Genomic DNA, 24,291 nt, shown 5'->3' on the forward strand with positions numbered 1-24,291 from the left:
GTTTTTCATAAGTTCAACAGAGATTTTTCAAGTACCTATATCAGTTTAATAGATGATAATCCATATAAATTATAGTAACATCGCAGTGGGCATCGAATATATTATCATTTTGCAAATATCGATAATTTTCACGGTTTTCGAAACAGAAGGTTCACAAAATTTCAATGAAGAGATTTGTCAGTATGGAGCGGCAAAGTATGTTCAAAAGCCCACTGCGATGGTGCGATGGTGCGATGTTGTACTATACTAAAATTAAATGAAATGAACTACTTATAAATATGTAGATAATTATCGTTCAGGCATTGTGCATTATCTGTTTGAAAAACATTATTCGTTTCAGGCTGTAGTAGAACAATTTACATTCGGACCTTTTGCTATAACTTCATTCCATTTCTGGATGAGCATTATGGATGGAAAAACATTTGATGAATCTGTAGATGCCGTCAGACAAAAATTTTTTCCCACTTGGAAGGTAATGTATTATTATTTTTTGTGACATATAGTGACATATACAAAGATGAAAAATTTAGTAAGTACAGGACCAAACAGGCGTTATATAACATCAATACAAGTCGAATAAATTTCGAGTGAATTTTTCAGTTTGATGTTTTCATATGCGAAAAACAATGGCTATAGGCAGGCCCACTCTATAAAAATCTTTGAAAATTGAAATTGTTAGCAACTTTTGTAGCAAAAATCTATAGGGAACTTGACTACTCTCCGGAGTTGCTGTCTCGCTTCAACCTGAATATTCCTTCAAGACCGATTGGGCGAGCTGATCTGTTTAGGCCCGGTTTATCAAGAACTAATTATAGTTTTCATTCTCCACTGCCGAGGATGATGTGGAACACTAATACAGTGAGTGTCCTCAGGGTTGATATATTCAGTGGCGTGTTGTCAAGGTTGAGGGGGGATGTATCTACTTTGATGAGTTTGTAGTCTCTTTTTGTCTCATTTTGATGATATTTTGGAGTTTGTGCGCCTTACAATTGTAATTATTGAAATATTCAATCTGTATTTTATATATTCGAATAATTTTTTTTCTTCCCCAACAAACATTTATCGTCGGTAAATCGTCGGCGGTGTGCTGTTACTGCTGGCGAAGTGCGTACTGCTGTTACACATCATCGGACCTTTGAAGATCCGAAGACATGGTTTACGCTGCTGAAGATGTGGCGAAACATGAGCATCTAGCCAGCGTCGGCAAAACGCTGCTGTTAGATGAGCAACTTCTTGGCGGTTTATATTCATCGGATCGGTTGCGGTTAGATGCATCTTCAGCGCTTTTTACCCTTAGCATAAGGTCAAGCTGTACTATTTAAATTTCGCGGGATTTTGCATAAGAGCTTCCAGACAATCTAATTTCCGTAATTCCGTATCGAAGCGTTATTTCATTCAGGCGGCGTACGTGTGCACGTGTTTCGAAGATAAAAGAGTTTTTATAAGAGTAGGCTATTTGACGAAATTTTTCTTTCTGAAAACTTCCTTGTTGTGTTGTGTTGTATTAACATAGTAACAGTGATGTCCCAGGGCAGGTGAGTACAAGAAATCAAAATAAATTGGTATTTCTATTTCTAATAAACGTCGGAGTAGGCGTCAGGAATATCATCACGTGAAACAGAGAGTTCTCGAAATATTAGGTCCAAGTAGTACATCATCACCATCATTAGAACCGAGTACTTCAACGATCTTTTGAGATTGCATGTAGATAAAAAAAATGCAGAGATAGAAATGGATAAGAACACCATCAAAATAAAAAGGTACGAAGAATTGAAGAAATTCGATGCTGATATACTTATATATGATCTAGAATATTTGAAAAAATGTGTAGGTAGAATTATGTATCTACTCTTTTGGGATATGCTTTCAATTTTTGGTTTTGGTCTTTTTTATTCTAGAGAAAAAATTCTACAATTTGAAAGACTGAAAAATCTATATATACAAATATTTTTCAGTTGTCCAAATTTGGCCTCAACGGGGGTAAGGACGTAGCAGAGACAACACGCAAAATAATCTAACTCATAATAAGCCATGAATCAGGAATTTCCCTGAATTGGTCGGGTAGGAATTAATAATAAAAATGGATCAGAAGCAGTGGCGAATATTGTTGAGCTTAATCATGGTGAGTTTTCATGTTGTATTGGTCGAAAATGTTGACATTTTTGGAAGTTACTTAAATTGAATACATATTTTGCATGTTGACATATATTTAATTAATTTAAACACATATAAGATGATATTCTATATGAAATTCAATAATTTATTTTATACAAATAATGAAATTCTATTATCCAGGATCTGTAAGGATAAATCCTATTACAAGAAGTGCCACTGATGTGGAAATGAATCATGTAATGAATTGGCTTCGCAATGCCGGTGACAGAGCAGGTGGCAGATTGAAAAGAGCGGAGGAAAAAGAAGCAGGCAATAATGAGCAGTGAATAAATATATACTTTTTTTTTCAAGTAAGCTAGTCGTTTTTATGTGTTCTTTCAATGTACAAAGTATTTATATATGTATAATATTATATGAGCGTTATATTTAAGTTGTTTGAATATATGAAGGTTTTTTTCAATTGGCTGTATAAATTGTCTTGCCCTAATCACAATAGAAGTGTTGCAAGGTTTCAAAAAATATTTGAAGAAAAAATAGGTCTCCTTTAACATGAGAAATGATTCCGAGACATAAGAAACATTCAAAGATCAGAAATTATTGATCAAATAATTCATATTTAATTTTTTTTTGGATTTGCCAATTTCTACCAACGATTCTCAAATTTTCAGGGGCACCTTAGCATATTTACTTGGCATTTCTTTCTAACTCTAGTACGAATTCAATTTTAGCAACGTTGAGTTGGTATTAAGTGTCTCCTAAAAGTTGATGAGACAGAAATCGTACATGAGTAGTAAGAAATGTCACGTAAATATGCTTAGGTGTCCCTTAAAATTTAGAGATTTTTGGTGAGAACGAGCATTAGTATTGCAGGTATGTATATATTATACCGACGTTGTACCGATCAATTGGAACAGCGTATTCCCAGCATTGTCTAGACGTTAAGCCGACGTGGTGCCGATCAATTGTAAAAGTCGTAACGATTAATTTGAGGAGCGTATTTGAAGCATAGTCTAGACGCTAAACCGATGTGTTTTTGCACAGTCGAATCGTCACCGGATCTGCGGTGTGCAGACTCTGCAACATGTCGGCTCATAGTCCGTCGGGCGGCTGTCGGCCGATGTGACACTATTTGCAGTATACCGACTCTAACATCGCAGCACTAACCCAACGTTGGGCCGAGTTAAAAATGTTTGCTGGGTCTCTTCATAAACTTTTTAGGGTTTTCACTCCCAATCTCTGAAACAAAATCAATTAAAAATGAAATCAACGATTTGCTCCTGCGTAAATTCTTGCACTAATTTGTCAGGAGCAAATTAACTAGAAAAAATTGTTGCCTGACAATGAACTCAAAATAAATAACGTTGAAATTATAATTCTTTGTTACGTTTCGGAGTCTATATCAGACTCCTTCATCAGACGAAAAAATCGTTAATAAATAAATAAATAAATAAACTTTGAACTTTTGAACTTTGCTTTAAATTTGGAATTGTTTGGATTGTTCTGATATGTAAAAAGCAATATCTGATGTGTCTGATCATACACAAACAAAAAATGTCATTGACATAGAGCCAGCCGTTCGGGAATTCAGAATAAACCACAACTTCACCTATCAGGCCCAGCCCTAAAGCACACTCAAAATTTCATCAAAATCATCCTAGTAGCTAAAGAAAAAATCTTTTACTCGACATGCACATTATATACATTACATATTTATGAAATTTGTCATTCCGACATCTCCTTTTTGTGATGTAATAAAAAATAAAAATTGACCTGTTCGACCATTTTTCTACCAAAGAGTGAATACCAAAGGTATGAGTTTTGTGTGTTACTTTTTACTCATTCTGTATCTGTATGAAGATTTTCTATAAAAAGTATATTTCCCCAAATTATTCTGGGATAAAATCAAATCGAATATAATGAACGTTTTTTTCTAGGTTGGAATGTGTTACTGGGCCGTTTTGCAGTCAATAAACTTCACCTGGATATCAGAAAAAAATCGAGTTCCATTCGTTAGCTGTTGCAGCCTTGTGTGGTGCTGCTTCCTCTCTTACATGCACCAGCTCCAACTCAAACAAAAGGAAAAAGAATTGACCAAACTAGCATTATGATGAAAAATACCATTCCAATATACACTTATTTATTCTCATCAACAGATCAATACCTATATTTAGTCCACACAATACTATAAATCGAATTATAATGTTTTATTATGTTAACAATAAATATTTTTAAATCATATTTCTTGCTCTCGAAGAGAACCTCATAACTTCATGTCGATTCTTTTGCATTCAACCTATTCATAGAAAAAAGAGAGTTGGTGCTTCGCAATAAGCTCCTGGTTTTGCTGTGACTTTTGCTTCTGCTCCTACTTCTGCTGTTCGTACTAGGTGAACTTGAAGACGAAGGCGTTGGACACTTGGTTTTCTTCCTTTTGATCCAAAAGCTCAGCGCAAACTTAATTTCTATTTTTAGTGCATCTTTGAAACTTATCTGAGAGCCGGGAACATAAAGAATCGATTAGTAGAAGTTTGTCTTCATCTAACAAACTTATATGAGACACATTTTATTGATCATAGGAAATATGACTAAAAAGGCTATGCCAAGTATTTTTCCAAAGAATTTTAGCTATATTTACAGGGTGTCTAGAACAAGAAATGCGACCGATAAACTTGTACATGAATTGTCTTGAGAAGATTTAGGGTAGCAGCTGCAGCATGTACGATTACTTATTATGAAATATAAATTCTACCGAAGTCATTAAGAAAGGGAAAATGAACATAAAATGTTTCAGAATAATCCTCATTAGTTTTCTATAAAACTCTTATCCTGATATGACAACCAAATTTTGGTCGCTATCTAAATTCATTGCACAGAATTAAGTAAGTAGAAGGTAATTGAAAAACTTACGTGTTCTTCCACAGATACATCTCTTACATTCCATAAAAACTCGACTATAGCTATGAGGTGTGCAACACCCACTCCAACAAAAAGCACAATAAAAATACCTCCAACGCTATTGAGGGATAGTGATGCAGATGGTTCCTTTTTTGCCTGGAATTTTAGTCGCAATAAAAAAATTTCAAGAATCATGAATTATTTCTCACCCCGCAAACCGTCTCATTTCTCTTTTCTTCCCACCATTTTTTCTTCAATTCTTGTAATCTGTTAATCTCTGACAGATGAAGTACTGCTGAATTTATCAAGCCGACATAGGAGGAGCCTAAAAAAAACAAACATTTTTGTACAGAAAAGTCTTCCTTTACCTATAGGATTAATTGTCTACAAGCACATGTTTGATGGTTACTAAAGCAACAAGTTTTTCGTTCCCATTTCACATAATTATACCATTATACGTGTTTTTTGGTGAAGAAAGCTTAGGAATTTTTCAATAAAGAGTATAAGCAAAACGTTAAAGGCCTTCAAGACTCCTATACCAGATATAACCAACCAACATTATTCATGTTTTGGTTCAAAAAAGTAATACATTTTTTTACATTTTGCTCACACGTCAATAGAAGTAATTCGTGATAAAAGACTTCCTCGCCGGCGAGGAAGTCTAACCGTCTTACCGTTCTTCTTTCGATGAAACAAAACTAAAATACAAAAACTAAAATGAGTGAAACAATAAAACATCCAAGTTATATGAGGTAGCTTCGATGTTATTGCAGATGGAAGGAAATTTATCAGTGTTATATTCTCAAGGATAGTCATAATATAATGTAAAGATAATCTTTATCAGTCTATTTTGACCAAAAAAAGACATTAGCAAATTAATTCACGTTAATTTCGCCCTAATATTATGGGCTATTTCAAAGATAAACATAATACACTTCTAAACTCTATGTATGAATGAAAGTAGAATGATGTGATGAGAGTGCACGAAGGTCTATGAAAATTTCTTCCAAAACATAATAGCACTCCTACATATATAGGATTATCGTTATATTCCTCGATATTTTTCAAGGTCAAGAATAAGAAATGAAAATAATCTCACCCATTGGCATCGCTATAGCATAAAACTTGCTGTCCAAATTTTGGCCGACTTGTTTCAAATCACATTTGGTCATACTCTCGTACTCTAACTGGGTGCTTTCCATGAGAAAAGCATACAAGCTATTTTTAGAATTTTGTACCCTCTTAACACCATCGGTATTACTATCTGCAAATACAGAAGGCTGACTTTGACTCATTTGAGTCCACATTTTTTGGTACAACGGAAATGTGGATTCTCTGAAAAAACTCTGAGTTGAACCGCCATCCATACAACCATATTTGATCTTTGATTGATCAGTCAAATCTTTGGCGCTCTCAATTGTTGGACCGGATTTCTCGGCTGTCAGGAAAGCCGCCAGATTGGCAGTGTAGGAACTGGTCATAATCAAGGAGAAAAACCACCACATGGAAGAAGCTAAACGGGATGATATTCCCCTAAAAAAAATCACAGGCGGGTATTATGAAATATTTGGATACTTTCTTAGGTACCTACTTAGGTAATAAGTCACATCCTTGCGCCATAATAGATCCTAAAGTCAGCCATAAACAGTTCTTGATATCCCAGATATTTTCCAATTCTTCTGGATTTTCATCACAAGGATGTGGATTTTCCCATTCATCGGGTGCCAATCTAAAATAATCCATGGAAAAATATCGTAGATTTTTTTTTCAAGCTACCACAATAAGTTGACTCGAATCAAGGCCAATGGCCCAGTGTTAAGCTGACCATTCATTCACGGTAGAGCCGAACGTATCAAGCTGAAGCTTTGAGTATTGTCTCGTTTTCTTTCATGATACAACCCCACAGTTATGAAATATTTTCAAGTAAGTATGTATCAATATTTTCAAGTATATGTATCTTTGTAATCAATGAAAAAAGATAGATCGAAAGAATTCATATCATAATAAATGAGTCAAGACCTTTTTTCTTGACAACAATAAAAGTGCTAAAATTTACTTCATTACTTGTAATTTACTTAAAAATATCGATTTCATGACGTTAGAGATTGATCATGAAAGGAAAGGACAGAAAATATCAATTAAACAATAAGTATCATTGAATTAAATTTCACAAAAGCTGTTTGAAGTGACCACCATATGAGTTCTATAATACATGCTCTACACTTTCTTTTGTATTGAATGCTAAAAATACAGTGAGTTTTACCATTTCATAATCTTGATGAAAGACGCATGTTTTTCCTTACTTTGGCATCACATAACTTTAAATACATTATTTACATAACGTTAGGTTAAACTCAGGTAAAAAAATTATCAAAACAGGAAAATTTTAGTTTCTCAAAAAAAAAACTATGAATTTTACCCAAAATTCAGGAATAGTATTCGGTAGCGCATCTATCCAGGAATATTTACCAATAAAACAGAATGAAAAAATTTCTTCATAAATAGTCTTGCCTTCAAAAAGAGTGGCAAAGGGTGTAATTTTCTCGAATATTAGAAAATGTCGATGAATATCCCGAAAACTGGAGGGACTTTTACTGCATATGAAACATATTTTTTCGATCAGCCACAAGATCCACTCTCCGCAGGTATCATTTTATCAATTCATTACGCCACATCCTGTTTATTTATAAAAATAATACTGTGGGGTGTTTCCCCACCCCACCTTATACAGTATACAGTCACAAAAGTCGCCTCTGTTCTAGCTGTATTATACCATAATCAATATTGTCAAAATCTAACTTTTTCGAGGATTTATAAAATTCGTAATAGATATTTGTGCAATCAGTTGGGAAAATCATTATTTTTCGTAATAAGCGTATTTCGCTATGCTCGTTGCGCAAAATAGTGTTTATATCAACGTATTTCACACTATATTTTTTTCAAATTTGGATAGGATGTGGCTATGAATTCAAATTAAAAGTACCAAAAACATCTATATACAAGCGTCCCTCGCAGATTCTTTTAAATCGTCTAATGACGGAAATATTTAATTTTTCACTCCGTTACTATAGTATATTTTCATCATGAGTTGCGAGATATAAACGTTTCAGTTAGTTTTAAAAAGTGTCACTTTATATGTCAAAATTAGGAGAAGGGAAGGGACCCGCAAATCGGTTGAATGTATATATAGTAGACGTAGAGTCATTCGGGGCATAGATTCGGGGTAACTGAGCGCAGAGGGTAAGTGTGCGCAGTGCGTATATTTCGACTATGCAATGTATGAAAAAGGGGTTCATTTGGATGAAGCAAGGGCGCAGAATTAGTATTTCATAGGAGTACGCCGTGCGACGTTTCGTTAACTTTTTATTTGCAATCAATCAAATTCACTAGTTTTCTTGTTAATTTTTAGCATCTCTGCAAATTCTGCCAGGTCCAAGTTCCGAGTCCGACAGTGTTTAACAATATTTTATTCGATCATGCCCATATTAATCTAAATATATAATAAAAAACTTAAGGTTCTCTTAGCTGCTCAACTCTATAAGAACGTCAATTCAAATTTTGGCTTACTGGAGAAAGTGTGCGCATAGATTCATTATATGGGCATTAGTTCAGTGAGGAATAAATTATGACATTGTTGATTTTCTTGGTTAAGACTCGATCAATATTGTTCAGAAAAATATGAAGAGCCACCAACAGGGGAATGTATCAAGTGTTGTTTTCACCAGGAATGGTGGCATGAACAATAATGCAGTGCTTGTAAAAATTCGCTTCTGTATTGACAATAAACAGCATGAGGGTGCGCACACTTACCCGCAATACGAGCATGTGAACGCACTCCGACTTTCACTATTAATTTTTTTTTGCCGAAAGAAAACGTTTTTGTTTGTTTGCTTTTTGATGTATTTTTATAGATTAGAAAATTCTCTATCTTATGAATATGTTTTAATTCTCCTAACTTCAACATTTGAAACAGGGTTGGCTTGAACGGCAAAAGTGCGCACAGTTGCCCCGAATGACTCTATGTCCAAAAGTTTGGGAAAGGGATAGACATTGATGGGTATCAGTCTCTTTCTTTAGTGTTTTGTTCACATCAATCAGATGGTTGTCCCAGACGGTTTTGGTGATTACTTTGGTTTAATTTCGTTTTTTTGGTGATTTCTGAAAGTGTTTTCAATTTGGAAACGAGATCTAAAAGTGTTCAGGATGCTTAAATATTTATTTTAAACTTGAGAAGAATAGGTAATTTTTGTTTGCGCAAGTATACAGAGTGCGATAGGTATACTTCAATTCTCTATTTCAGTCGGCTTCACTTTCCCTGACCCGGAGAGTCACTTTCAGATTCCAGAGACAATCTGTCCTATTTCTTCTTTGAGTTCAATGGCATAAAGTGGATGAAAACATCCACTGAATTTCTGAGAAGGGTTAACGATTGAATGTAGAATTTAAATTCAAGTAACACCCTGTAGGTATCTCGAATATGACGCATTTGCAGTTTCATATTTGTAGGACTATTTTCTTACAATTGTAAAAGGAACCTCTCCTTTCATTATTATATTATTTGTATTAGTTTTTTCCTGAATAAAATTAAAAATATCGAATTGGTTTTAGTGCTCTTGCGGGTGTCTTGATTAGCGTAGAATAAACCTCTTATAATAAATATCCTTACCTGTATACGAAAAACAAAACTATAGTAACAGCTAGATATAATGTTGCCATATATACCCATACATCTGGTGAAAAGGGATCCAAGAAAGCGAACAAGTTGAACCCTTTCACTTCAGAATGCTTGTAAAGAATACTAATACCTGAAATATTGATTTAATCAATATCTGAAAATATTGGGGGTTGATAGAGCTATAGATACCTAAACTCATGAAAGGAAGACTGAAATCTACAACCTTTTGTCTCTGATGATTCAGAGTGAGATCGCAAATTGCCAACTCTGCCTTCTGGAAAGCAAAACGTGAATTTGATGAATTTGCGTATTACAAATAATTGTTGATTTCATACGTGGTCTAATATGTCTCTAATCAGTCCATTCCATTCTTTCTTCGTTTCATCATATTTTCCGATCTGTCCGTCCTCCACTAGGTAGAATTCGAACTTGAAGTTTAAGTACTCAGCTATTTCTGAGATGAGATCCATGGAGTAACCTTCGAAACGTGCATTTCCATACAATGGCTCTCCTGTTTCAGATTTTCTCCACATCAAATATGGGGCACCGATTCTTGAAATAATAATAATCAATATATTTTGCTCCTTTGCTACCACTAGCTAAAATAGTACATAACATAACATAAGAAAATTCAAACAAAGTCTAAAATACATAAAAGTTTTGTTTTTTAATAATATTTTGGAGTCAGAAAGTGAAGGAATTGCAATACAGAGTGTGTTTGCAGAATCTGTATATACGCTCAATAACCAAGTTCTCTAGGAAAAAGTATCTTTCGAAGTATTATCTTTACAATTATGAAAAGTGAATTTCTTTCATTTTTTTCAAAAGAATCGTTTCAATAAAATCTATAAATCTTCTCCTGAGATCTTTTATAATCGGAAAAAGGGTAACATAAAATTATTGGACAATTCCAGACTTTAAACAGAATTAATATTTGAGATTTCATCACGTATTAATTTCCGAACGAAAAGTCGACTATTTTTGAAGGCGAGTCCTTTTCGTCCTAATTCACTTTTCGTCCGGCTGTCACTTAGCAATATACTAGATTCCGAAGTGATTGAATCGATCAAGAATAGATAATGATAGCGATATGGATAACAGTAACACTTCACCACAGCTCAGGGAATTGGCAATTACGGACACCTAGATGAGGCCGTAAAACGGGTAACTTCTTAATTTCATGAAGGTTATTGTTATTGAGAGATAATCCACTCGAAAGGTGACTATCGAAAAATTTCGAAAAAGATGGAATAAATAAAATAATCGTCAAGACCGAACGGCTGCATCGAGCTCCATAAAATTTTCAGATTTATTAGTAGAAGAGTTGCTCTTTCAGAATATGTATCACAATTCCATCTACAGTTATTGCTATTGAGAGATAATCTACTGGAAAGGTGACTATCGCGGAAAAATTCCAAGAATATGGAATAAATTAAATAATCGTCAAGACCGAACGGGTTTATTACAGATGGTACCTGCTAATAAGAAAATATAAAAGAGGTCCCTAGCCAAGAAAAGGTTGGGAACCCCTAATTTAGAGAGTATGACAGCTTGAGGAATACCCTCCCTAGCTGACCAGTTTCATTAGAACTTTGGAACTTGATGGCAAGCTACAGACTGGGGCAGCCCACGAAAGGAAGGAATATCATAATATCCAAAGATTATAGTTACTCTATAATCTTTGATAATATATTATCACAGATTATAGAGTTACTCTATAATCTTTGATAATATATTATCACAGACAAATCATATACCTACGTCAAGAAATCACAAACCTAGAAACACAAACCTTGAGGCAACCCTTATAGTCTCAGCTTGTAAGTTCTGTACAACTTTCGCTGCAAAATCTTTTGCAGAAAAGTTTGATTGGAACTTATCACCTAGGCCAGGATGCCAATATCCTATGACGTTCTCCCTGAATCCTTGGATCAAGTATATTGTGAAATTCGTTCTTCTACCGTTTTCATCGAAGCTTATTGGATATGTCAGAGCAGATGTTGAAGATCTCTGAAAAATTATAATTATGAGAATGAGTGATTTCTAAAAGTCGATAAACGCAGGCTTTCGAAAGGAGATGACCCTCATAATTTTTATGTTTATTATTCGTGGTTATTTCAAAACTTGTTCCATATTCACATATTTAATATAATATTGTCGATCTAGATGGGTATGGTGGACTCGAAATTATAAATTTGTCAAGCCATTTTTCCGATACAACAACATTGAAAGTATTTCAAGTAAGTTCATTTATGGATCTTTGATTTCATGATTTCCATTCAGAAATGAAAAACAAATTTTCATCGAATACAATGCAATGAAAACAGTGGTAAATCAGGTATAATGAAAACTGTAAAAGTAGGAATGGTTGGCGTCAACAATGAAGAAACGAAAAGTCGTCGGATGCGAAATTGAACTCGATTGAATATGGGTTAGATATGTTTCACTACCTACCATTGAAACCCAACTCAACAGAGATCACTATAACATAATTAAGGGAAGCCTAGATTTAACCATCATAATACAGAGTGAGTAAAAAGTAACGCACCAAATTGATACCTATCTTCGCTATAAAATCTTTTGTAGAAAAATGTGTTAAAACAGATTAATCTTTATTTAACATAACGTGACTTTTTTTGTTGCTGAGGATGATTTGTTCAATCTTTCTCATTACTCATATGGATTCTTGCCGAGGGCGCTAAGGCAGGACCTGATAAAAATTTATTTTATTCTCCTAATAAGTACTCTGCATAACAAAATATACAATGATTAGTCAAAAATACTAACTTACTTGATTCAAATTTAAACTCTTCAAATTAATCATTTTAATTAAATATTTCAACTCACAATTTTCATGTAACTTGTGATCCTATAACCCCCTTCCCATTTGATATCTTGATTATCACAGGAAAGTTCAGTTTGATTGATGCGTTGTGTTACGTGAAGAATATTGACACTATCAACGAAATGATGAACTGCATCGTACATGAGGGCCATGGATGTCTGAAATTTGTTTTCCCATTCAAAAGTGTATTCGACCAGCAGTCTCATATTTTGCTCACCGTTACAGAATAAGGCGATATTTCTCTTTTCTGTCCCGTTTTTTGCATTTCTTCGAGTTCCCAGTCCTTCACTTTCTGATTGATTTCTTCAGATTCTGTGTTTATTATTCTTATTGTAGTTATATTTGCATTTCCTCCTATTGATTCGAAATCCAACGTATGTGCGTCCTGAAAAGTACTCCATTATAGAAAGTCATAAACTTGTTTTTCGTAGACCCCAACAATGACATTTCACATAATAATTTCCGAACGAAAAGTGCAATATTTTTCGTCCGCAGACACTTTTGTCCCCAAACTCTTTTCGTCCACTGTCGTTACTATAAATGGTACGCCACGGTACAAGAGCGGAGTAATAAATGTAATACCTGATGTGTGCCTATGATAATAACTGTCATTTGCTCTTGTCAAACTAATCCTTCAGGAAATCCGCGAACGTGGTTTGAATATTAGTGATAATAATCAAGAATGGATAGTGATATCGATACAGAACACTCTTTCAAAGCTGAGAGAATTGGCAACAAAGGAAACATAGCCGAGGCCAGCAAACAGATGAGTACTTACTTTCATAAGAGTATGTAATATGCACTTTGGCAAAACCTGATGCCTCGCCTGCTGGCTAGCCTAGGCTGCGTCAGATCCAATTTCGAGCTTTATTGCTAGAAAAATTTTTCTTTCGGAATATTTATCACATTTTGATTTATGTTGGCTTTTCTGGGAAATACGAGATAAATATGTAACCAATTTATATCAACAAACACCTTACAGAATTTCAAATATAAAATTATGCCCCCCTCAAAATCACTCCTGGATCAGTTTGCAGGTTCGACTATAACAGACAGTTTTTCTTCCTTGGTACATAAGTAGCTATTGTCATTTTCTTGAACAATTATGAAAATCAAAAATATCCAAATTACTCACCAAAGATGTCAAAAAGAAGTTGTGGTATTTCTCTAATATACCAATTTCTTTGGCTTGTCCTAATACTTGCATTGTTGTTTCCAAACTACAATCAAGGATTATATTCATTTCCCTTTTATCAAGAATCTCCTTCAGCACAGTTCTAAAAAAATATTTCAACTAATTTTCTGATCAAATGAGGATAAGGAGTAGGTACTCTTATTACAATTTATAATTAACCCAGGCTGACTCGAATGTATGTTCAAAATTAAGATTTGATTAAAATGAACTTTACTGAGAGTTCTTCTCTGAAATTGATGTTAAATACGACTATTACTGGACTGGCAAGTTTGTTTTTAGGTTTTCAAATAGAGATGCATTTTGAGAAATCCTGTTCTATATCTTCAGCAAAAATTGAGAATGTATTTGTCGATCGGACAATAAAGTATGGGATAAACTTCTTAAAAACTGTTACATCTATTTCAACCAAATCTTTAAGTGTCGCATAATTATCAAATTGAGATGCATTTTGGGAAATTCAGTTCGATATTTTGCTGAAGAGGCAAATATTAATGGTGCGATTCCATTTTCCTTGAGTTTTCCAACGAGCCTAAACTTAATTTATTATAATAAGGATAAATTCAGATGCATACCACCCGACGATATGAATATCAACAAGTGTTACGATCTGCATTGAACTAGCCAATTTGCCATCGTCAAGGCCCCAAATGGAGTACGCTCCATCGAAGAAAAGCAGATGCTGACCATGGTTTCGGTCTCATTTGACCTCATCAGAGCAACATAGCATTTTTCTACGATGGGGAACGTTTGGAATTGATGGAACTTTATTCAATATTGGTAAGTTCTACTGGGTACCCAGTAGAACTTGCCAATATTGACACTTGTTGACATTCATATCGTCGGGTGGTATGCATCTGAATTTATCCTTATTATTGTATTCATTGCCTCCCTGTTATTAGGCGTGATCATTCTTTTATTAATTTATTATGTTTCCATTTGAAAAACGGAAGTTGAATGGGATTGTGCGGCTGAGCTGTTAGAAACTAATTTCATTTTGTTTTCAAGATTCTTTCATGTTTCTTCTGATCACCACGAAATAAAAAATAAAAAAAAAGATTATGATGCGCTCCCATTTTCCGTTAGCTTTTCAGCGAGCTCACACATGATATGTGTTTCCACTTGAAAAACGGAAGTTGGACAGTACTGTGGATAAGAGAATGAAGTAAAACGCTCAATTTGAATGCCAGAAAATGAGGTTGATTAAAAATCAATTGACGGGTTTCAGCGTTTTCAGTTTGAGTTATTTTTTATAGAAATATCGATTTTATTGCAGCAGTCTAACACCAAACTTGTATTTATTTATTTTTTATTTTTATTTATTTTTTTTTAATTTCTTTTATTTAATAGATAACTCTAACAAACACCACTCCACTAAAATTACGACCCTGAAACGTTCCAACCAAATGGCATGTTCTGAGTGCGTATGTTTCGAATAATTGGATAATCGTAAAATCTGAAAATAAACGCGATCTAAACCTACTTACTTTAATTACAACAAACAAAAATATGAATACATTTAAGATAAGACACTCACCTGTAGTCTGGACCAGAACCCAATGGTTTCAATTTGATTGTTGAGATCATCTCGTCAGGCTCATCTTTTTCTAGCTTCAAAATATCTTGCAATAGTACTAAACGTTTATCATTTTCATAAAGAAGAACGAAACTTTTGAAATGTAAATTTCTAACAATTGTTCCGATTCCTCTGGATAATAACTTAGGTTCTGGATAAAAGTTGACAGTGGTATATTTTGAAAACGGCTTGTTATTGGGATTTATCTGAATATGTGGAATTTCTAAGGCGGCACAGACTGACTCCACCATTGCTGAGGTTATATTTGAAGGAGGTCCAAATATAGCGCCTATTCCCTCAGTCATCATTTTACAAACTGAAAATTATTTTTATGAAAGTATGAAACTATAAGTTTAATACTCCAGAGTAATGGCTAAGTTACACAAGGGTAAAATACCTTTCCTTTCAACTTCTGCGGTGTCATCAGTAGAGACGACTTCAAACATGTGATTATAAGATATTCTCGAATCCATTATGTTATTTCTGTGGAGAACGCTCTCCACTGGTAACTTCTCTTTGGCATTTTCTTCATTGAAAAGTACACCTGAAAATTTTTGATACCTCTATATATAGAATGTTCTTTAAATCATCATTTTTGTCCATATATCTAATGCTGCTGGGTTTGAGTACAGCTTATTATTTCCATTGTTCACCGTTTGCGTTCCAATATTTCAACATACTCTGGTATATTCTTTATGTAAAATCAAGTGCAAAAATCCTATATCGATCATCTCTCGTTTCTCATCTTTGAAGATTCGGAAGGAAGATTCTTGTACGAAAAAGAAAATTTTCGCACCCGTCTATTTTATTTCAAAAGCAAGCCATTTGCCTTTTTCAATTTGATATCTTTTTTTTTGAGTGCTCAACACTACTCAACAGATCTTGGAATACAGGGTGAGTGTTCAACTCGTACAAATACTTTAACAGTAGATTCTTGAGGTCAAAAGAAATACTTTTTTCCCATACCATTTTTTCCGATTCGGCCCTGATAAAACATATAGCCATTTTAAGTTTTCATAATGAGCTGTGCCACCCCTGGAAAAATAAAATTACCTTCAGAATAACTAGCATAATCTGTGACACTACACATCTGTGGATCTTCTAAACATAGTTGTATTCAGCCAATTCATATTCAGCCAAAGTAACCAATTTTCTGAATATCACAGATACTTTTTAATTTTTGAACATGAAATTACTCGAAAACGACGCATTACACGAGAAAATTCGGATAATACTTTTATTTTACAAAACGTTCAAATATACATTAGATAGGTAGCGTCCAAAGTTTCAAGAGTTGGGTTCTTTGAATTTTTGGTATTTTTATGGTAGGTACGTGGGTATTTAATGGTAACAATAATGAGAAAGGTGAAGACGTGGTGATATCTTGTGTTCGAAAATGATTCATAAAATAAATGAAAAACCATATTTCGAAATTCCTTTCATTCGATGAAACCGTTTTAGTCTAAGATCCCACTGCAGAATTACTACGTTCATTACGTACAGAGACAAACACACATTTTCACATACGTTTATGGATAGGAGAATACACTGATAACACCGCAGCCTGTCAAAAGTGGCCGCAAGTAATTTTAATTGAATTAATGTTAATCAATATTCCAAGAGAAATTTCGTTCACTCCGTTTTGAAATAAAATATCATCCACATCGTAACAATGCATGTAAAGAATACTAAAATCCATAGCTGCCGTTGCACACTCGGCCGCAACTACCTCGCTGCCAGGTGTAAGCATGCAGGTAACATTTCGATGTATTTCTACGTTCATGACGTACACGGATATTTTTGATATCAAATTAAAGCTAATTTTTTTTCGAATAGGATGATGTATGGCTGCCTGTAAAAAAATAGCCGCAAGTGAGGTCTGCCATCTGTTAAAATAGCGAGATATCCGAAATAAAGTAAGAGAGAGTTAGACTCATTTCGCACCATCGGGTTCTTACCCGATGTTCCGAATTATATCTACTGATATTATGGGATCTTTCACACATGTTCCGGTTTAGTTTCGCATTGGAAAACAACCAGATTGCACTTTCGTCGCTTATCGCCACGAGATTCGAGAGCTTGATGTGCCCACCGTATACGGATAAAACCCGATGAATAATTTTTCATTCGCTTGTTTTCCGGTAAAAACCCGACGGTAAAAACCCGTGGTGTGAAAGGAATCTTAGGGTTCTGAACAGTGCATCTGAATTATTCGTATATTATAACCACGTGTTGGAGCTCGTTGTACACAACGCTGTTGATATTATTTATATAATCACCCTTCGTCGGGCGCTATACGAATATTAAGAATTCGGGCGCAATGCATATAATAGATTCTAATACGAAAAGGCAAAAAGAGAATGATGAAAAATTCATTAAAAAAATCAAAGGGTTTGTTTCAACCCACATTTTATCGTTTTGGAAGTCATTAAAACAAAAGGTGCTACGGACGATTTTCGTCAATTCGATATTGCTCAATGCTACTAAGTACCACTGTTTAAAGTTTAGTGCGGAGAATAAATGGTTGGCTTCTTCTGGATGGTGCCCTGAAACCAACATGGTTTCTGGGAAGTTCAACTCCGATAGAAGTAGAAAATGTATTATGTAATTGAGCTAACACATTTTCAAATGATGAAAAAAACTCTGATTGCGACGACGATAGTGACAACTGCGATTGTGAAAGCAGCGAGGAATCGGACTTGGACTAGAAAATGTAATACACTGATATAAAATATAACTTGATTCAAAAGACTGATTTTGAAGAAACACGAAAAAAATTCTTCAGATTTAATTACATTTGTACTTGATGAATAAATTATTTTTTATTATAAAATAAATCTCTTAATACTTTAAGTTTTTTTCATAATATTCATTACGTAATTATAATTTTGTAAATGTTAAGTCGGCTGGCATCCACCATCCTCATCTAACAAGTGGCGTTGCGCGCCATCTCTTTCACTTTATTTCAGATATCTCGCTATTTTAGCAGATGGCAGACCTAATTTGCGGCCATTTTTTCACAGGCAGCCATACATCATCCTATTCGAAAAAAAATTAGCTTCAATTTGATATCAAAAACATCCGTGTACGTCATGAACGTATAAATACATCGAAATGTTACCTGCTTACACCTGGCTGCGAGGTAGTTGCAGCCGAGTGTGCAACGGCAGCTATGGATTTTAGTATTCTTTACATGCATTGTTACGATGTGGATGATATTTTATTTCAAAACGGAGTGAACGAAATTTCTCTTGGAATATTGATTAACATTAATTTAATTAAAATTACTTGCGGCCACTTTTGACAGGCTGCGGTGTTATCAATGTATTCTCCTATCCATAAACGTATGTGAAAATGTGTGTTTGTCTCTGTACGTAATGAACGTAGTAATTCTGCAGCGGGATCTCGTACTATTTATATAATTAAGACTAGAACTAGAAATAAATTTTTCTTATGGTTTTTCAACAGCCTGTATCTTTCAAACTGAGCTGATTCGGAAAAAATGGTAAAGGAAAAAAGTCTGACCTCAATAATCTACTGTTAAAATATTTGTACGAGTCAAAGACTCACCCTGTATACCCTGTGTTATGTATTATTGAAATAATGATTGAAAGAAAGATCCATTATTTGAATATTTATGAACCGTTTATGTTAATATTAATTCAAGAATTAAAATGATCCATTCATCGAACTTTAAGAAATGAAACTAATTATAGTTATCTTCGAAAGAGCGTTTTCTAGATTCTAGAAGAATAAATCGATTCTTATTTTCTTTCTGCTAGATTGATTCATGCCATTAGTTCGCGGTCTAACCGTTAGTGCAGATAACTGATACTCAACCAGACATCTTTAAGTTTTTGAGAACGGATAAATCAATCGTGTCTGGTCTGAAACTAGCCAAAGGAAAACAAATACTCACGTACCAATATTTACAGGATCCTTTTCACCCAAACATAAATAATTATAACACGCGAATATTAACCAGAATACGACATTCTGAATGACAATTTTCATGTTTAACTAATTAGTATTGAAGTAATTCAATCACATAGGTACTTGGATTCTTTATCGAAGAAACATAATTTGGGATAATGCACACTTGAAATTTGTTGAACGAAAGCCAAATTCAGGGACGACGGAGGATATGACAGAAATAACGTGGTTATTTCCAGACAACACACTCGTAGGGAAAATTTCAAGCACATTGTCTAAGATAACACATAATTAGTACTGGAATACTGGATTTGTGCCCTTCACTATAAACGGTAAAAATTTGAGTTTTCTTGTTCATATTCCACATTTTGAATTCTTACTGAATTTTTTCCGATTTTTCTAACTCTTTCATTACTTCCAATGAAAATAAACTGTGACCTGGGTAGTTATATTGAGTTATTATTGGGTGTAGTCGTATACTACATGTGTTTTCTTTGACCCAATTTGGCGAAAGATTTTTGAACGATTTATATAACATACAGAGATATAAGATAGATACCAGAACTAATGAATCACAGACCGAGATTCCCCTGAAGATGTCTATCGCATTTTTGGGCGAAGAGTCAGGTGAAATTCCTAAAATATAATATAAAAGAAAAGACCAAGACTCAGAATCCCGGAAGGCCTATCAATCAACCCTAATACCTAGTTCATCCTGGCCGTAAAAGCTTTTGTCGATACCTGAACCTGAGACAATAATCTTATTCGTGAAGGTCAAACACTAAAATTTGTACGAAATTAAGGATGATATGGCATCTTCGTCTTTTTTTTAAATTCGTGTGAGTCTATCTTTGTTGGAGTCGGTTCATACAACCTTACTAAGAACTAATACCTATACAGGGTGTCCCAGAACTCAACGTAAAGCCGAAACGGGGTGACAGGATTGATTGTAACCATCATAAGAAAAATCAGAAAAAAAATCTATCCCATGCAGTTTGAAAATTATGGGCATTAAGAAAAAAACTAAAAATTTGGTCGAAGTGTAACTATTTTTCGGTTATTGTGGTTAATTTTATTATTTTTGTTCATTTAAGCTTTATAACCGTAACCCTAAATAGCATTTCTAGAATCACAGTCAAAAATAATGACACAATTCCCCCAAGTTTCTCAGAATTAATACTATTTGTTAAACTATATGAATTTAAAATTTTCAAAATTTGTCGACTTTGATAGGCCCTCCTTTAAAAAAATGTACTAGAGTGCCTTGGCAAATGCCATTGAAAGTTGGCGCATTTAATCAGGATTTTTTTTTATAGCAGGGGGAATCTGCGACCGTGAAAAAAACACGAGGCTCTATCTCTCGCCCAGAGGAACCCATTTCTAGGGAACACTGTGGGGTTACTCACTCTTCCGAGTTTGCGACCCACTAAACCTAACCTGCTTTTTTTGGTTCCGGGCATTTGCCTATAAACCATTTATCACTTGATCGGTTAATTTCTTCTTGCACATTGTCGTGGTAGGGTTTTCATGTTCGTCCATTTCGGATATCTCTTCTTAGTATAGTTTTAATAAGTTTCCGTTCTCATTTTAATCTCTCCTCAATTGATCTCGCGGTCTCCTTTTGTAAATTCTCATTCTTCCTCTGTCTTCCTCCGGATCGTAGTCCACTAGTCTCCTGAGTTCTTCGTTTGGATGTTCCTTCGCTGTTTCGAATAACTTTTCAGCTTTCCTATTCATAAATTCGGTGATGGTTTCCCACTTCAAATCTCGATATATCTGTTTGTTCCTGACAAACCAAGGCGCATCTATGGCACATCGTAGTAGCTTGCTTTCTGTTGCCTGAATTCTTTGTATATGGCTCTTTGCCGCGAATCCCCAAGCACCTGATCCAGGTCTAGCAACGGCTTTGATTATTTTCAATTTTGTCCCATTTGACATGTAGCTCTTGCTACCTATCAGCGGGTAGAGCATATTCATCGCTGCCTTGGTTTTGTCAACGGCTTGTTTGATATGGCTTCTCCAAATTAGACCTTTGTCTACGGTGATACCTAAATATTTCGCTTCGTTTTTCCATTCGATTTCTTCTCCATCTACCTATAGATTTGTTGTAGTTCTCAGTCTCCTCTTTTGCAGTAATATCGCTTGGCTCTTTTGTCCGTTGAGCTTCATTTTCCATTTAATAAACCAGTCATTTATTTCATCTATCTTCTTCCATATATCTGGTTGTGGAGTTTTCTCCTTCCACTTTCACGTAGAATCTTCTGTTCCTCAGATAATTCCTAATCAACTTGCACAGTTTGATTGAATATCCAGCATATCTCATTTTGTAAATCAATCCTTCATGCCATACTCTGTCGAATGCTCTGGCGACATCTAGTAGTACAAGACCAGTTCCTTGTTTATTTTGGAATCCTTCTGTTGTGTATTCTGTGAGTCTCAGTAATTGCTGTTCTGTTGAGTGATCTCTTCTGAATCCGAATTGCTCTGCAGGAATGAGATTCAGATTTTCAGTTTCTTCTGTAAGCCTCCTAGCGATTACTCTTTCTACTACTTTTCCTAGGGCGGACAATAAACTTATCGGCCTGTAGTTTTGGGGGAATTTTTTATCTTTGCCTGGTTTGTTGAACACTATGGTTTCTGCAGTTTTCCACTTTTTCGGATAGTGTTCAGTCCTCATTATACCGTTTGCAATATTTGTGAGAGCAGCTATACCTTTTCTAGGTAATTTCTTCAACATAACATTCGTTATTTTATCACTTCCGGGAGCTTTTCTATTTTTCAAGCTTCTGATTATCTCCTTTATTTCGAATGGAGATGTTGGTTTTTCTATTTTGTCGTCCATTTCTTCTTCGTTGTTCTCAACTAGTTCTTCCAGATCATCATTATCGTCATCAGGTCTGTAATTTATTCTCGATTCTCTTTCGATGGAGTCCGCCAGTGCTTCTGCTTTATCGGTATTCGTATATGTCATTCCTCTTTCTCCGTGGAGAGGTGGTATTTTAGTCTTTTCTCTTCTCAGACATTTTTGCATTTTCCATGCAGAATGATCGATAGTATTTAGTTCTTGAACTCTTTTGTTCCATCTATTTGTTCTCATGTCCTTCAGGGCATTTCTTAGAACTTGGCTGTGTCGGTTTAGATTTCTCTTATTTATATCTGTTTTGTTGAGCCTGTATGTTTTTCTTAATCTCCGATTTTCCCTGATGAGATCTTTGATTTCTCTGGGTGTATCACCGTGTGGATGTATCGGTACTGGTCTCGTTAATTTCTTTAATTGTGCTCTTTTTGTAGGCATCTAGTATATTCTTTTCTAGTTTATTAACTTTAATCAGGATTGTAAAATGATACAATACTTGTTAGTATTGTTATTTTATTAGTTATTTTATTAGTTTTACTTACTTTTGTTGACTTTGGTAAAAGTGGCGTCACTATCAGTCTCGCTCGCTCATGGCAAACATGTCCACTATGCATCTCTCTCATCATTTTGCCGTAGAATTAATAACCTACCAAGAACTTGTGCGAATAAAAAACATTTTGACTGAGTAGAATGGGTTAGCAAAAATCGGGTTACTTGAGGTTTTTATTTTTTTTCTTTTTATTTAGTATGAAACTAACAAGTATTGTACCATTTTACAATACTGATTAAATGCGCCAACTTTTAATGGCATTTACCAAGGCACTCTAGTAAATTTTTTTTAAAGGAGGCATCATTTTGCCGTAGAATTAATAACCTACCAAGAACTTGTGCGAATAAAAAACATTTTGACTGAGTAGAATGGGTTAGCAAAAATCGGGTTACTTGAGGTTTTTATTTTTTTTCTTTTTATTTAGTATGAAACTAACAAGTATTGTACCATTTTACAATACTGATTAAATGCGCCAACTTTTAATGGCATTTACCAAGGCACTCTAGTAATTTTTTTTTAAAGGAGGGCCTATTACAGTCGACAAATTTTGAAAATTTTAAATTCATAGTTTAACAAATAGTATTAATTCTGAGAAACTTGGGGCAATTGTGTCATTATTTTTGACTGTGATTCTAGAAATGTTATTTAGGGTTACGGTTCCAAAGCTTAAATGAACAAAAATAATAAAAATTAACCACATCAATAACCGAAAAATGGTTACACTTCGACCAAATTTTTAGTTTTTTTTTAAATACCCATAATTTTCAAACTGCATGGGATAGATTTTTTTACTGATTTTTCTTATGATGGTTACAATCAATCCTGTCACCCCGCTTCGGCTTCACGTTGAGTTCAGGGACACCCTAGGCATACAGGGACCAATCTAATTGGCAGATGGCTTTGATCTGTTTGCCATCTGCCCATTAGATTGGACCTTCTTTTATAGGTCTTATTTCTTAGTAACTCTACATAAACCAACCATCACCTACTTCAGATGGCACCACGATCATCATGGTTAATACATTTTTCTATTTGCATATACAGTGTAACGAGTTTTCTTCGGAGCTCTTGGACAGCTTGAGCAGATGAAATAGTGGATTTATAGTCGAAGACAAGGTTGAGAACTCGGATAGGATGGGGCCTGTTTTTGCCTTTCCAGGGGCTTTCGCACCTTCTGTCAAACTACTTCCGGGAGTAGAAGGGCAGGACGGGGTTAGTTTAATCTTTCAAATATAACGCAACGATTGAACTATTACTAGGCGTAAATCACACTCGTAATCCCGTTTTCCAACGCCACTCGCATCACTTCAGAGCCCGTATTCTTGAACTCAATAGAATAGAAAGCGGATCTTTCATCTCATGTTATCCCAGATCGATTGTGTATTTCCTTTCCACTTTTCTCTCGATTGTTCTACTCCCTGAAATTCATAAATGCGGATTCAAGAATACCAGATTCAAGAATCTGGTAAACGGAAAGAAAATCTACAACAAGAATACGGAGTCAATTGAGAATACAGAATGAATACTTTATACAGAATCACAAAAGAAAAAGAATAGGCTAGTATGCACAGATTACTGAGTAATGTGCTAGTATGTGAGTCTAGAGAACGTACCTACGAGTGAACGTACGTACCTCGCGAATTGATTGTGAAT

General features: G+C 34.7%; 2 protein-coding genes and 1 long non-coding RNA gene across 6 annotated transcripts in view; 2 read left to right on the forward strand and 1 right to left on the reverse strand.

The window, feature by feature from the left end:
- The window catches only part of LOC123312855 (mpv17-like protein), a 26,997-nt gene extending 22,644 nt beyond the window's left edge, over positions 1–4,353 (forward strand). For both annotated transcript variants that reach the window (XM_044897404.1, XM_044897405.1), the window contains exons 3-4: positions 341–472; positions 4,050–4,353. In XM_044897404.1, the coding sequence (XP_044753339.1) occupies positions 341–472; positions 4,050–4,223 (306 nt within the window). In that variant the 3' untranslated portion in view covers positions 4,224–4,353. The remainder of the gene's footprint in view (positions 1–340; positions 473–4,049) is intronic.
- LOC123312857 lies at positions 1,451–2,490 on the forward strand. 3 transcript variants are annotated; one of them, XR_006537698.1, is made up of 4 exons: positions 1,451–1,535; positions 1,594–1,760; positions 1,956–2,122; positions 2,296–2,490. It is a non-coding gene; the product is annotated as an uncharacterized LOC123312857 (long non-coding RNA). The 3 variants fall into 3 exon arrangements; XR_006537697.1 differs by lacking the exon at positions 1,451–1,535 and having other exon boundaries at positions 1,568–1,827; XR_006537696.1 differs by lacking the exon at positions 1,451–1,535 and having other exon boundaries at positions 1,568–1,760.
- LOC123312854 (glutamate receptor ionotropic, kainate 2-like) lies at positions 4,236–19,432 on the reverse strand. The gene is made up of 15 exons (XM_044897400.1): positions 19,222–19,432; positions 15,696–15,842; positions 15,260–15,614; positions 13,666–13,807; positions 12,748–12,915; positions 12,533–12,688; positions 11,478–11,695; positions 10,021–10,237; positions 9,875–9,959; positions 9,677–9,815; positions 6,602–6,739; positions 6,110–6,543; positions 5,220–5,335; positions 5,023–5,166; positions 4,236–4,605 (listed from the first exon to the last, which is right to left on the reverse strand). Exons 1-15 carry the CDS (start codon positions 19,310–19,312, stop codon positions 4,384–4,386), a joined length of 2,772 nt encoding a protein of 923 aa, XP_044753335.1. The 5' UTR covers positions 19,313–19,432; the 3' UTR covers positions 4,236–4,383.
- Positions 19,433–24,291: the final 4,859 nt, after the last annotated feature.

This window comes from Coccinella septempunctata, chromosome 5 (assembly GCF_907165205.1).
Source record: "Coccinella septempunctata chromosome 5, icCocSept1.1, whole genome shotgun sequence".
In the NCBI taxonomy this organism is placed as follows: Eukaryota; Metazoa; Arthropoda; class Insecta; order Coleoptera; family Coccinellidae; genus Coccinella; species Coccinella septempunctata.

Coding starts and splice junctions, on each gene's coding strand:
- LOC123312854 (XM_044897400.1), bottom strand. CDS start 19,312: ATGAAAATTGTCATTCAGAATGTCGTATTCTGGTTAATATTCGCGTGT. Junction 6,740..9,676: donor GTTTTGTTTTTCGTATACAG/GTAAGGATATTT, acceptor GGATTATTTTAG/ATTGGCACCCGATGAATGGG. Junction 4,606..5,022: donor ATGTATCTGTGGAAGAACAC/GTAAGTTTTTCA, acceptor CCCGGCTCTCAG/ATAAGTTTCAAAGATGCACT.